The 15,766-nt window shown below is 43.4% G+C and overlaps 1 protein-coding gene across 1 annotated transcript in view; it reads right to left on the bottom strand.

Moving 5' to 3' along the window:
- Positions 1–15,766, bottom strand: part of LOC107188936 — a 49,497-nt gene that overhangs the window by 2,873 nt on the left and 30,858 nt on the right. Inside the window, exons 10-12 of the mRNA XM_015577336.1 lie at positions 11,515–11,817; positions 6,375–6,632; positions 225–2,960 (exon numbers count right to left, since the gene is read on the bottom strand). Coding sequence (XP_015432822.1) covers positions 225–2,960; positions 6,375–6,632; positions 11,515–11,817 — 3,297 coding nt within the window. The remainder of the gene's footprint in view (positions 1–224; positions 2,961–6,374; positions 6,633–11,514; positions 11,818–15,766) is intronic.

Genomic DNA, 15,766 nt, shown 5'->3' with positions numbered 1-15,766 from the left:
GATACAGTAAATCCTCTACGAGTGTTCGAAGGTTCCTCAGCACTGAACATGAAATATTTCATAAACTAATGGCCATATGTGGCTGAAACAGACATCATTGCTTCAGAATTCCAAGCTCAATTACTGTACTAGACTTAATTAAAAAATCAGCATTACACCTGGGGACCTCTTTCTCAGTGCCGAGGAGCCTTCGAAGTGCCGAGAGATTCGTTTGATCCACTTACAATATTCTTCGCAGCTGCGTTAAGTCCAGATCCAGCGACAGGATCCGGCGTGACAGCCGCTTCCAACGTGTCCAAAGCGTCGCTGCATTCGACGAGCGCAGCCTCCAGCTCCATCAAATACGCGTCACTGGATGTCATTCTCAATAACCTGGGCAAAGTGTCCACTTGCACGGCGGTGTCTTGCTCGAACTTTAAAGTCTCCACTTGGACAGCCTCGTCGACTTCAAGCTTTTCCTGTCCCTCGATTTCAGCTCTCAAAGATGCCACCCTGTTCGCGATGTCCTTCCACAGAAGCTGATACTCGTCCACTAGTTCCTGAACGTTCGGTACGTCGCTCGGATGACACTCTTGCATCACTTTCAACGCCAACTCGTCTGCTCTCTGCAGCGTGACGTTGAATGTTCTGAGCTCCTCCTCGATCTCGTTCAGTTGTTGTTGCCTGCGTCGTACCGAAGCCTTTTGTTCAGGCGTGGCAAGGTGTTGGATCGTGGTCAGTCGGATGTCGACCTGCGTCAGTCCGACAACCGCCGCGCCGTGCACCGTAATGAAGTCCCGATAATTCTTCCGACCTTGCTCGAGCGTCAGTAGAACAGCATTGATTCTAGGCTCCAACGTTTGCCACTTATCGATAAGCAGTCTAATATCACTGATAAGAGACTTTAGATTATCTGGTTCTAAACCCGTACGCGCTAGGCGTCCGAAGTTCTCCTCGATTATCTTGATCACTGGATCACGTAATTCCACATCGTCCGCAATGATCTTGGCCCTCTCGATGATCCTACCAGCTTCCTCTTTCGAGACCTCGTCCAGACCGTGTTCCAGGTCCACGAGAGCTTTATCAGTCTCGCCGAGCCAGCCTTCGTTCTCAGCCTTGATCTTCCGTAACTCTTGCAGTATCTTCCACGCTTGCACGATCTTCTTCTTCCTCTCTGCCGATTTCACGCACGTGGCCTTCCATCTACGTTCTAGACCCTCCATTCCATTTTTGATCGCGTCCGTGTTGAAGGACACCTTGCAGGCGTCGCACTCGTTCAGCAACGCCTGGCAGAAGCTCAACACTTCGCTGATGTTCCTGTTCTCTGCCTCGATCATCTTCTGCAAGTGTTTGTGATCCTCGAGCTTCTCGTCGATGCAGCTCTGCTGGATCGTCTCGATCACGAACGTCTCTGACAGCTGAGATTCGACGCTGGCCAGCCAGCTCCTCAGCTCGTTTATCCGTTTCTCCAACGCGCTCATCCGCCTCATAAGATCGACCAGTTGCGTGGCTCTGGCCTTCCCTGTAGCCAACAAACGATCCCACCTCTCGTTCACCTCATCCAACGATCGTTGCAACTGTTCCCTTTCCCTTTCTTCCGTGACCACGATCAGATCGTGACCGGTGTTCTGCAACCACGAGAGATCACGTTGCTTCAGGGCGATCTCTGCCTGCAGCTCGCATTCCAGCCTCTTCAGTGTCTCCTCCGGTTCGTTCGGAGTGATCGTGTCGCAGTTCTGGATCTGAATCTCAGTCTCCTCCATCCACGTCAACATCCTACCCAATCGGTCCTTCCAACGATCGTACAACCCGCCACGTTCCTCCAACCTGTAGACCAACAACGCCGCCTGGTGTTCCAGATCGCCGTGCTGTTGACACAACAACGATCGTTGTTGGTTCAACGTCTTCATATCCGAGGGGCTCAGACACTCCCTCAACTGCTCCGTGATGACTCCAAGGGACTCTAATTCTGGACTCATATTGGACAGCCTGGTCTGGAGCTGTTGCACGGATTCCAATTGCTCCTTGATTCTCGATAAACTGGCGGATTTCGCGTGGAAAGCTGTGCTGAATATTTGACCAATTTCATCGAACGCTGTGCTGATCGTCTTAGTTTGTTCCTCATACTCCCCATGTAGTCTCTGTATCCTTTGAATGAAGTCCCTCCAGGTTTCTAAACTGGCGCTCAGGTTAGCGATCCGTTGAGCGTCAGCCGCTAGCTCCATTCGAATGGACACAGCCAATGCCTCGTCGCAGTTGACGAGCAAAGATTCCTGTTGCTCCTGAAGGGACTCCAACTGAGCTTCACCTTGAGGTAGCTTGTCCAGCAGGGTCTGTATCCTTTGGAGGATCTTATCCAGCCTTCTAAGGTGGATGAACCTGAGATGTAACTGTCCCCGTTCCCTCTCGATCTCCTTCAGCCAGGTCAGCAGCTTGCTCTGGTCCTGCTTGTATCTGTCCCACGCAGCCAACCTGTCTCGTACCGCCGCGTGCCTTTCCATTATCCTGGCCAACGTCTCGTTGTGGAGATTCGTTAGTATGTTAAACTGTTCCGTGGTCGAGAGATTTCCGCCTTCCTCGGCTCTCACGGTTAGAATGAGATTCTGTTGATCGGTCAGGAGGTTCCGATGAACCTCGCAAAGGTTCCTGTGCTCCGAGAGCCCGTTATAGTCGCTGGGCACCCCATTCGACAGGAAGTCCTGCACGTGGGTCAGGTACTCCTGCCAGAGCTTCAACGCTGTGGCGCCGTCCTGCGTTTTCACCAGACGAGTGGACAATCGGTGATACTGCTGGAACGTCTCCCTGAAGACCTTCTGCCAAAGCTGCAACACCTCCACCACTGAAGGCTCTTGCGTGGTCACCTCCAGGCTGCATTCCTTGATGGACTGCAGCTGCGGTTCGGTGCAGGTCAAAGCGAGTAGGTGATTCCGGAGAACCTTCAACTGTTCCTTCGACTCGCCTTGGTTCACTGCGGTAAGGCTCTGAAAGGGAACAGAAGAATTCATTGGGATTAGTTCAAAGGTTTTCTTTAGTGTCGATTTTTTGTTTTTGGTTCCGTCAATGTTTTTTTAGCTTTCATTGAAATGGTCAGATTTATAAGATTTATTTCTCGGTTTTGTATATTAACATTTGAGGACATCTTTCGTTTTCCATTCATCGCAGCAGTATATTGATGTGTACTGCTCTATTCGAATCCACGAGTTTAATCGATCTTACATAAGTGTCTCTATACCCTCGAACAGATAACAGCGGAGAAGTTTCATAGTTAATAATCCAATCTCTTCTCCCTACATCAACGGTGCTCCACTCGATCGCGTTCACCTGTCCCCCCACCCCCTATCGATGTTCCAGCAAACTCCAGCCTCGTCCGAGCAACACCTACTTACGTCTATTCGCGGTTCTCGGACGTCCTTGGGGATTTCCCGTCGGCATAGTCGAATCGTAGTCGCCGATTCGGCCGTAAATTCGATCGGAAACGCGAACGGTGTGGCGGTGGAATCGAAGGTGGGCGCGTCGAAAGTTTCGCCAAAGAGTGCTGCTGCTGGCTCCGGGTGCACGGCCGTTGGATTTTCAGCTGTTGCGGATTTCGTGACTGATGTAATTGCCAGCCCCCACCACCAACCCCTTATCAAGCTTTTAAGCCCTTCGCGGCCTTGACACAACAAATTGTTTCGGAACTATCGCGATTAAAATGTAAACGCGCGTGCGGAGCTAATGATCCGCGGGGCCTGTGCCAAGCACCCAATAGCACGCCGGAAACTGATGGACGCGTACGAAAAACGATATCGTCGTTTCGAGTGGTTAAAGAAATAGTGTTATTACTGTTGAGGCTTTTGGGTGTAAACCGTGGCCTGGTGGAGTTATTTTTTCAACAGGTTTTGCAACATTGCAACTAACTTCATCAAGGGCTCGAATGAAACACTGATCCTGGTGCTTTAACTGTATTTTTTTTTTTTATTAATCCGAACGATGACGGGAACAACGTATCGGCCAAGGTCCTCTATTCCGTCAGCTACGGTTCCGGGGCAACCTTGTACGATAATAAAAATAACCATCACCCGGGGAGTTTTCGTAACACGCGCCACACCACGGTTTCTTTTTAACCACTCTCGAATCACGAGGTTCGAACTGGTCGTAAAAAGATTTAGTGGAGAGGCAATTTGTAGCGGAGGATCGCGATTGGGGCGAACTGGGTTTCAGAGGGTCTGATGTTCAACCCTCGAATGGTAAGGCCGGTTTTAAGGTCATAATTGGTAAGGTGGTTTTTGCTACTTTCAACCAGTTAAAAAAGTTATTATCTTGAACTTGTATTTTTGCTTATTTGTATAACAAAGAATAATAATTGAGTTTAATAACGTATAATAATATAAGAGTTAAACATTTACTAAATAATAAATTGGTATATTATTGGGTCTGTAATGTTGATTTGATCTGAATTTATTATTATGCATTCGAATGGTGCTTAAATCATTTCTTAAGTTTATCCTCTAATAGTTGTGTAAAAAATAGTTTTAGACCAATAATTCGGATATAGAATATTCTGTAACCTGTAAACTTCTAAAATTGCGAATGTACCCGGATTGACGTGGAATGTTGAATTGTGCAGGTGTTAGGCGTTATGCAGTCCGCGAAGAAAACGAAACGGCGACGGTGTACGATTCGAGGCATTTCGTGCGCTCCAGACGAATCCGCTGAAGGCCAGAATAAGAGAACGGGAAAGCCGCGTACACGTCGTTCTTCAGCATATGAAACTTACGGCTTTAGAACCCCTCGTTTCTCAGAAACGTTGCTCCCCGTGGAATTCAGACATCGCGCCTAGAGGCAATCCGTGAATCTTTACGCGATTCCTTAACGTCGAACCGTGGCGTTTCCGTTCAACGTCTTTCCGTTATTTTTCTGAACCGATTTTGTAATCTGAATTTTGAAAAACTTAATATGATTGTAGTATGACCAAATCTAACATAATTTATCGTACCTTGAGATTTATTTTTCAAAGAAACAGAAGAGTGAAAGTCCAAACACCTTAAAATCACCACTCACACTTAATTTTCCTCGGTAAAAAATATTATTTATCTGAATACAATGTGATTTTATGTGAAATACAATAAAAACAAAACTTTTATCGAACCCAACGAGTTTTCTATTTTCTCCTGAACTTAATGAGATACTTAAGAGAAGAATCTATTGATAATTGTTCGAAGAATATACGACACTGAAGAGATCACAATCGGAATACCTAGAATTTTAACGAAGCTCGGACTACGATAATTAAAACGTGGTAACACAGGTTGGAATTTGGACGCTAATGGCACCGTCAGAGTGTGTAACTGTCAGAGCGTATACTGTCTGAAGGATTTCTAATAACTTGTACTGATAGGCATGGTTTCCTTACAAATTTTAATGTTGTGTCGAGCCAGTGACCTCAGTTGGTGAAGAGAAGCTCCCAGTGGCGTCTGGCGCTAATTTAAATAAACACGTCGGCCCTGCTAACCATACGACGCGAAGCGTCCGTATCAACACGTTTTCCATCGATACCCATGTACACGGTCAAAATATTTATGAAACGGGGCTACTGTTTACGAATTTTCGTCGGGGGAAAGTTGACCGGGAATGCATCATTCAGCACGCACTGAGATTTACGATGCAGTTTATGTGTCTACTCTTCACCAGACGACGACTGGACGTCGATGTTTCATTGATTCTTTTTATTAGAAATTCACAGAAGGAGTAAAATCATTTCTGTACAAGTAGCTTTTGTTGGGTGGCTGAACATACACTACCAGCCAAAATTATGGGACCAGGTCTGATAATTAAAACAAGAACAAAATATTATCCTACGAAGATTTGATAAAAGTAATGTGCTAAAATTGATTGGAAAGAATTTGTATACAGTACCGATTCCGTGAATTTTATTATATCGTAACAGAATACAGAGTTATTGTTCCATCAATCATGAGCTCTAGTTCTACTTAACTTTCTCTTATGAGCTATAATTCCTACTGTTCCCTGATATAACTACCATCACTCCTGTCAGATGACTCCAACGCCATGTGGTTATAATACAGATCTAGGGGTCGATAATCCTCAATGTCCTACCCTGTATGCATAATTAATTCCCCAATCAAACTCCCACAACGCATGCTATCCTCCTTTGAAATTACCAGAACCTCCATACATAATTACAAGAATCTAGTCCAAATCTCCTATCCTCAACATATTTTATCCATCGCCTGACTGCGCCCAAAATGCGGCTGGCGATGCGCCGCAAAGGGGTGGCGATGAAAGAAAGAACAAAAAGAAAAGAAAAACACGAAACAGTCGGTTAATCACGCCTGTCTCGGGTGTTTCGTCGGCGCACGAGAATCGGCCCGCGAAAAGATTATATAATTACTTGCCTGTTGGACCGAGTCCAGGAAATTTTTCGTCTGGCATAGATCGCCCCGCGCGAGCTCCTGGTTTAGGGCGCGGGCGTCCGCCGCGTCCGCGAGACAGGACAAGGTCTCGCGGATGTCTTCGAGACGTTGTCCGAGGGCCTCCACCTCGCAGTGCAACGGGCCGCTCGCGTCCAGACCGACGTCAGACGCGATCTGGGCCACCAGGCCTCGAAGCTCCACCAGCCTTTCCTTGTGCTCGGCCATCGTCTCCTCGCAAATCTGTAAAATAGAATCGACCAACTCTTAAAAATCTTCGTCCAAAAATCTTTCGTTTGGGCTTCGTTAACGAGATATTAATGTTAAATATTTTTAAAATTAATGACTATATGCGAGTGTAACAAATATTATTGACATCAGAATTCCAAGCTCGATCATTGTGGTAAAAGTCATTGAAAAGTCAGGGTTATACATAGTGACCTCTCCTTGGCAATGCTGAGGAGCCTTCGGACACTCATCGAGGGTTTACTGTAGATATTTATAAAATCAGAGTAGCTCAATTATTGAAGAATCTGTTCTAGTTCAGACATCCAGAGCAAAGTGAGCCTGTCTCACCTTCTCCAACCGTCAGAGAAACTCTGTCACGCGTACATATCCTGGTCACTGTTTCCTCATAAATATTTAAAGCGTCTCTTTACACGGTGAGGTGTTATCGCGTGTGTACTATTCATAGCGAAAGAAAGTGTCTGCAGGTGAGATAGCGATTCTTTCATGCAACAGAATAATTTTATCTTAACACAGAGTGACTGTAATTTATTAAAAGCTTTAAACTGATTAGGTGTTATCGTCAAGTGGAAAATGAATGGCCTTTCGAAACAGGTTTAGATGTTCTGTTACCTTTATTAGTACATAAAAACTTGTCAAGTTTCTTCAATCATTTCTATATCTTAACAGAGGTTACAGTCTGCAGTAATTGAAGCAATTATAAATCGAATTAATAGTATTCCAGGGACAACAACCTGATTAATAGCTTCATAGATCGTTATTTTAATTTATTATTCACTCTAACAATTCTCAAAGCCATCTAACTAAGCAGTGACAGCACGAAGATACCCTAAAGAAAGACATAGTATCGTTGGTTTTTTGAAAAGGGGAATACTTCGCAGCTTGTTTCGAAAACTCGTGCATCAGAGACAGAACGAGCGTTGCATCGTTCGGAACGCATACTGAATGCATATTTCATCTATGATACGAACCGACCATGACGTACACACACACGTACACGCGGTAGCACGTGAATGGATGACGTGCGCAGAAGTGAATGGACGAATGAATGAACGGGAGAGAGACAGAGCAGTGTCGTAGAAAAAAGCGTGACAACTACGAATGACAGATGCCCACGCCAGATGCAATTCGATTCAGTCCAAATACGCGTATTCTATCCACATAATGACACTCGTTTACCACAGTTCACTGTTTAAAATCACTGGAAACCATAGAACTGCAATTAAATATCGTTATCAACGCCATAAACCTTCCTTATCTTCGCGCGTTATGCATCTTGAGATAAGCAGGTCTGAATATACTGAACGAAAGATAAGAAATTAGTTGGAAATTTCAACTGTTAAAACAAGAAAAATATTTTGCTTAGACCGTAGAGACGAGTTTCTAGATATCATGGATTTTATTTCTTTTCACTAGATATTATACGATTAAAATTCTGCTCAACTCCGATCTCGAGGCACGTATCCTGTGTATTTCGATGCCCGTACCGTGAGAAGTAAATATAAACTAGGATTTAGTAGAGTTCACTGTGGCACAAAAGGTTTCACAGAAACTCTATTCCAGTTCGTTGCGTCACACACGACTGAAACGTAGAATCCACCACACTCTTCTGATTAGATATTACAGAAACGAATCTCCTTCGCTACGCGAGGAAAGAAAGTATGGAACGTTCCTCTCGCGGAATTATACAGTGGACACTCCGTAACAATAGAGAGAAAATAGTGAACAACCGGGTAATGATAACACCAAACTGAACGACGGAATCACACACTGCACTTCCGGTTAGATATTAAAAAAATGTATGTATATATAAACCTTCTTTACGCGCACAAAGGAACTCTTTCAAGAACCATCTATGAGACCACACATCTGCCACACCGGCGGAAACGTCAAGAAGAAAATGGTGAAACCGCAAACAAGGATAATACGTCAGATCGAAGTCGTTGTGTCAATTGCATTTTTTGTTAACCCTTAATTGGTGAGGCGGAAATCTCATTATTTATTACGAAAATCTTATTACTCAGTGCAGAAATCTTATTACTTATTACACAGCTAGTTGTTTCGACCAAACAAACGCCACTTTCACACTAAAACTACCGAAGACGAATGTATTTCTATTTGTATCATGTTGGTACAAGGGACAACTTGTCAAACATATTGCAAATCGTTAAATTAATACGAATTTGGAATTCTATACTAGATGCTTAACTACGTTAGCAATAACACATAAATAGTATTAAACTGTATTAAAACCCTTACTTCATTGTATTTTCCAAGTTAAGGGATGTTATAAATGCATAAACGTCCGCAGTTTAATTATGACATTTTAAAATAATTTTCCCCAGAGTTCACGAACCGATTATTCTGACGCTTTGATAGTTCCCCTGTGAGCAATCAAATAAAAATAAAATACTCCAAAAATATTCACAGGGTTTCCTCAGACCGCACCCCCACCAGTTAAGGGAAAACCACCAACTACACATACGAAACTCGTTCCACAGCAAAAAACGAAAGTAAACATCCCGTCAGAACCAGCCACTGTAGCTACAGGACTAACAAAGGGAAGAAAAGGGTAATAACCGTAGCAGAGACAAGGATACACACACTGTGCTAGGGAGAAGAAGAATGAAAGGGGGTCTCATCCCCTCGATGCCTTCCCCAAGCGAAAAAAAAGAAGGAACGGATCGATATACAGGGTGATCCTTCGATCCTATATATATACCTTTATCTCCTCGGGCGTGCACATGATACACTCTCAATTTAGGTCAACGTTCATCTCGTCAACTATTTTCTTCCTTTTTTTTTTCTTTACACAGATCGCGGTCACGCCGCGCAGCGTCTACCCGCGACGGACGTAGCGCTGCCCGTGAACACGTGTCGTCCCGTGACGTAGTAGCACATGCCTCGGATTCTCGATCGGCCGGAAGCTGGGGTACTGCTGGCCAGCCGACAACGCGTACACGAGAAAAAGCACATAATCCGGCGTGACGAATGGGAACGTTGCGAAATCGGCCTTATGCCACACGCGTGTTTCACGGTGGTATCTGTTTGCGGCGTATGTTTGTACGATAAAAATGAATAGCAGCGATATCAGGGCGTGAGTTCGCGTCTCTCCGGGGATCGATGCGCATCCACCCCGACACCGAGTGGGGGGGACCCTCTTGCCCTGTATTCCAACGACCTACCCTCCAGCGGAGTCACGTTTCGGGGCGCACTTGCGTTAGGGTGAATAGTCGGTTCGACGACGCACGGTCTGCTTCGTGACGCGACGGGGGCGGGGGCGATGACACTAACCCACCCCTTCCCTCCCTCAAGGGACCCCATTCAGAGGATGAAGCGCAGCCACGTAAGCGTTCTGGATGATTTCGGGGGATGATTCTTAGGGGTGGGGTGCGATTAAGCGATTGCCAATACTGTTAACCTTTTGCTGGGCAAATTCATTTTTAGCGTTCAAGAAATTTTTGATTTGTATGTACTTGCAGTAAATTCTTGGTGAGTGTTCGATGGCTCCTCGGCACTGGACATTAAATATTTCATAAAGTAATGACTGATGAATCAGATGCTACAATAATGCATTTTCACAGATCTTTTACAACCTTTATTGAAATATGAAAGTGAAGAAATTAGTTAATTTCTGATTTTATCGTCGGTAGTTCGAAAAAAATATTAATAAGCAAAAAACTTAGAAACTAATCCATCTAATCGCGTTGATGATTCTTAGATATACCGAAATTCAACGGTTATCTGGGCGTGATAGACAGCCTGGCTGGTTTGGCAATATGTACAAACGTTACCACATTTCGATAATGAACATTATGTCATCGTTGTTTTACAAGTGATAAGAACGGTGGTTGATACTAGGTACATACGTTGCCAACTTTTAAAAACTGCCTTTTTACTGGAATAATATAATCTTGGAATAAGGAATTGGAGTCTCTTTGAGGTGACTGACAATGTTTAAATTGAAAATACAGTGAAGATGTTTGAAGACGTTAAAATGTTTGTTCAGAGGATTTCTGCGTTCACTCGTTTGACTGGACATTACAAAATACTGATTTAATTTACTACGTTTGCTCTTGAGAATTTACTTCTTACGTTCGGAATAATTCACTGACCGGTGTGTACTGATGAGTCACGCCTGCTGGAACAATTAACCGCTCAGACGGAGCACAATAGAATTTAAGGGATTCGGACTTGTAACAATCCCTTACTCATAGAAACGCGTATACACAAGTAGGCATGCGAATACAATTGAAAAGAAAAGCGTACTGTAAAAATTTCATTTCACAGATTACATCGGTTCTCTTGGTTTAAATACACATAAAATTTTATCTGGTGACTCAAACATTAAATATAAAATCAAGAGGACCTTCTACTTTTGTCATTTCTATGCTCTTTATCTCTATCCGTCACACCCTTTAGTCGTTTTCCTTGATTTTACAATAAATGTACTTTATACGGTTTAAAAATAAGTATGGAAGATAAAGACGTTAAAAGAAACAAGTACAGAGGAGTACCTACATAAGTCACAGAACTAAAGAAAATGTGATCTTTTATATACAGCTAGAGTGAATGTAAAAAATTAAGTGAATAGAAAATTTCATTACTTTTTGTTAAAAGGTGTCGTGGGTACGACAACATAAAGCCTCTTTGACAGATTGCCAATAATGACAAAGAGATACGATAAAGACGGCTCTCCGAACATTCGATATTTCCCAATGCTATTATTAAAAAAGAAACTCTGAATTGCCTATTGTATTTTTACAACACAAGTTAGTCCTAGAACCTATGCATATCAAGAAACTATCATATAAACATCCACCGTATAACAACGATCGTAAATGTACAGAGTAAAAAATGAGAACTAGCGAAGGCGTACCTTGATGTGTTTGACGGCCTCCTCAGGTGGCAGGTTCGCGACGCTGTCCATCTGCGTGTCCACCCAGGCCTTAACCGCGGCACTCGAGTCTTTGTACTGTTCCCACAATCTGCACGCGTGCTGATACTTGGTGCAAAGGGCATCTAATTCGGCCCTGGTGTCCTCCCAGGCCTGCACGGCCTCATTCACCGCTGCCTCGACCTTCTCGCGGACCTCTGCAGCGCAACCCTCCCGCAGAGGTTCGGCAGCCTCACGCAATTCGCCAACGAGAACTTCACGCGCGCCCAAATCACCGCTGAGACCCTGAGGAGAGATAAAAACGAGCGGTTCGTATAATCACACACTCACCACCACACGGACACGTTTATATGTACAGAGCTCGTTTCCGTCACCAGAACCAGATTTAAGCGCTCGCGAATTTACCGAACGCTTAACTCGTGGAGTTAGATGATAAAAGATAGAGAGATTGGTAAGAAGTAGACTTTGTACTTTTTTTTTCTTCAGAAATTACTAATAAATTAGACAATTTCACCAATACATGATCGTTAACAGTCTACTAGGCCCCTAATTCAATGTACGAATAAGAGTATCTCTCACCATCAATTCTCATACACCACAGACCGAACGAAATTAGAAATTATTAACGTCTTATGTCCCTTATCCATCCATGCTGATACACGTATCAATTAAGGAGGGTTCAATCAAGTTCACTTAATCAGTTTATTTACCCGCGTTCCAGGGGTACAGATCAAAGAAGTGAACTGGAGGCTTCTTTCATTGGACTCGGGGTTCAATGTAACATTAATTAATTTTCCACGCACGATTGCTCGTCGCCAGCCTTTACATTTGTTCTTTTCCATTATAAATATAGCCGCGGCGTTAATGTCTCGGTCGCGTATAACAAATGCGAAGAAACAATGCCGCTTGAAATTCACTTAATTTGCGATTCGAGGTCATGATTTCATCGCGTAAACATAGAATAAACATTATGCAGAGAGGGGAAAACTGCACCGCCCGCGTTTCCACGGTTATTGCTAACGATTAAAATTATCTGTGACGCACGGTCGATGATATTTCACGGCGATACACGACGGTTTCGTCGATTCCATGCGATCTTATGGAATCGATCATTGATCGTTACGTAAAAGAAACTAGGGGGAGCAACGGACACGGAGAAACGGTTTGTTCGGACGTTGGTCTATTGTTTTATTGGAACGAGTAATTGAACGATCGGACGTATTATCTGCGCCGATGATTTTCGAGATAATTACGAGCATCGTAACTATTACTCAGACCATTAGCTGGCATTGGCATGTACAATTATTGAATAGATATTTGCATGGCAAACAGTTGGAAAGGAGATTCTACGAAAACTGAAGACTCTGACCTTAGTCTCTTGTAGAATTTAAAATATTTAACATTTACACTGAGTCACTAAACCGAGGACAGGTGGAATCACCTGTTTCGTTAAAGCTTAACGCGTTCGGCGCCGACATTTCTTATGGGATAGTTCGTCGGAGGTTATTTTCCATATCTAATAAGATCCATCATTTCTATCATTTCTAGATGTTCACTATTTTTTTTATACATTTCTAATGCAATTCTATTTACTTCTATAACGGAAGTAAGCTTCTCCATTCGTCCAGAGGTGATCCGTGGATAATCGGAACACGTGGACTTGGGAATGGAATTTTAACCTGTTACGAAATTCCGCCAAGTCAGAGTACCGGCTCGAGTTTCTCAAACGGACGCGAAAAAGAGGAAATAGCCGCCCCGAAGAATGCAAGATTCCCAACGATGTTCGCACGATCGTTTTGATATCGCACCATCGAATCGGATTCCAGCCTGAGCTAGCCGGCTCGACGCGCGCGTTCTATACCAAAGAATGCACACACACACACACGTACGCTGGTTTTCCTTAAATACGAACTATAAATAATATTGAGTCACGAGACCGGCACACGTTTCGTGGCGGCTCTCGAATTCGGTCAGAGCGTGGTTGAACTAATTCTGTGTCGTGTACTCGGGTTCGTTCACCTGGCCAGAGGAGAATTTTCCACCGAAACCAGGACCGGGAAATCGAATCGCCCGCGGTTTAACCAGTTCACCCTACCGACCGCGAAATTTACTTACTAGTCCCCCTTCCTACGCGAACTTTCATGACCCGTTTATCTCTGTGTTCCTCCAGTTCTCGTGGGGGTGCGGAATATTTGGCGAACTCGCGGAACTTGGATGGTCTGGCCAAGTTAACGGCTTGATTACCGAACCATTTCGACCCTGCATCTCTGTGTTACTATTTTTACATATGGAAATTAATAAAAGATGTCGAATATGCTTCCGTTTATGAGTATTAGGACCCTTATCGAACGTGCAGTAAATGTTACAGGGCATTTTAAAATTGCTGGAAGTCTGAAATAAATATTTTTTTTATACTGTGATATAATATACGTGGCCTAAAATATATCACGTTTATGAAACATCACACTAAACAATTCGCAGGAATCCAGGAAGTGTTCAAAATGGGCTTCCGCGATTAATTCGGATAATCGAGGTCCGCCCGTGTCTATTTCGAGACACGACGCGCGCGACGTGTCTAACGCGACACTCGTCGATTCCAACGAAGCCGATGATCGCTCGATTTTCCGCGGACCGGAAGTCGCCGAACGCGTCTGGTCCTCCGACCGGAATTGTGGGCGCGGAATCGCGATAAGCAACCGGACAGGAAGTTGCGGACGGTCTCGAACTTCCGCTACGTTGGAACGGCCGCTGACATGAAAATTCGTTCGAGTCTTGTGAAAAAAAACAAACTACTTGAACATCGATAAATATTAGGTGTAACGATAAGTAATCCGCTATTTCTTGACGATATCGGTATTCGTTTTAATGGAAGTCAAGGATCTATCCTACTAATTTGTATTAATAGTGATTTTTTCGTTATACTAAACCGTTGTTACAGAACGATGTTGTCTCAAAATAATTACTGTCCCACTAGGTATCTTTTTATTGTAAAATCCTGTGCTTCAAAGAGTTAATCGATTTCTGGTTTACAAGATGGGAGTTGAAAGAATATATATATATTCTTTTTTACTAAAAAGATTGATGGCCATTGAAGGATAACATGCACGTTGCTAACTGCGCAAAGGATCTTAAAAGGGGTCCATGAAAATGCGCAGTTAGACGCACGCTCGCGACTTATCGACGTTCTCGGATCCGTGGGCTTAGAAATTCGGATGACGAAAACATTAATCGGAAACGCCGCAAACGCCCGAGAATGGAAATCGTAAACACGCCGAGCGTGATCGGGGGATAAGTAAACCCCCGTGCTTTTCCACGTGGCATAGTTTACATACCGTATCGTTGCGTCATGTGTATGCAGATCTAGCCATTTCGGTCGTTTGTGTCATTCCGCGTAATTATATCAAAGTGGATTAGCGAGTCGTCGCTCGTCTGGCCGTGCATTTTTCTTCCGTTTCGATGCAGATACGCCACATTCGAGCGCGACAACTTTCGAAAGTGTAAATGTTTTATCTCTAACATCCTATTTTTCTTTTACCACGATGCTCCAGATGATAATGTGCAGATTTGTTTATTCTTCTCTGTATAACGGTGGATTAGAATTAGTGGATAGTCATAATTAATTGTATTTTAACGCTGGAATTACCAAAGCTGTCAAAATTATTGGTTAGTACATTTTAATAATGATGATTAAATTGTGACAACAATGCATTTTGTCAGATCTTTTCAAAATTGTATTGCAATATTAAAGTGAAGTAGTTAGTTCATTTATAAGTTTGTATATTTGCAAAAGTTTGTCATGTTCATCGATCTAATAGATAGACGTTTATCGTCGGTAGTTCTAGTGTTAACGATTTAAATTCTGGTTTCGTTGTATTTACAAGTTTACAGAATATAATTTTGAAATGAGTAATATTTTCTGTACCTTTATAATATTTGATCTTATCGAATGACAGTGATAGACTCGGAAATAAATTTTTAAGTGGAACTGATCTATGTAATTATACCCTTTTACCCCTTTAGACACGGCAATTTTTATTGCAATCGAGATTTCAAGGTTCATATGGACATTCCACTGGATTATTCACGTCACGTGGAATCGAAAAATTTTGCGAAATCGTAGACCGTCGCTTAATCGAAATGTAAATGAAGAATTATGCGCGAGGCTTGATATCCGTCGTTCTTCAAGGCCGATTTATTCTGACAGACCTGTTGCTGATTACTGTAATCACCTGCC

The sequence above is a fragment of the Dufourea novaeangliae genome, unplaced genomic scaffold, assembly GCF_001272555.1.
Source record: "Dufourea novaeangliae isolate 0120121106 unplaced genomic scaffold, ASM127255v1 scaffold125, whole genome shotgun sequence".
NCBI lineage: Eukaryota > Metazoa > Arthropoda > Insecta > Hymenoptera > Halictidae > Dufourea > Dufourea novaeangliae.
This window is presented reverse-complemented; position numbering and strand designations above follow the sequence as displayed.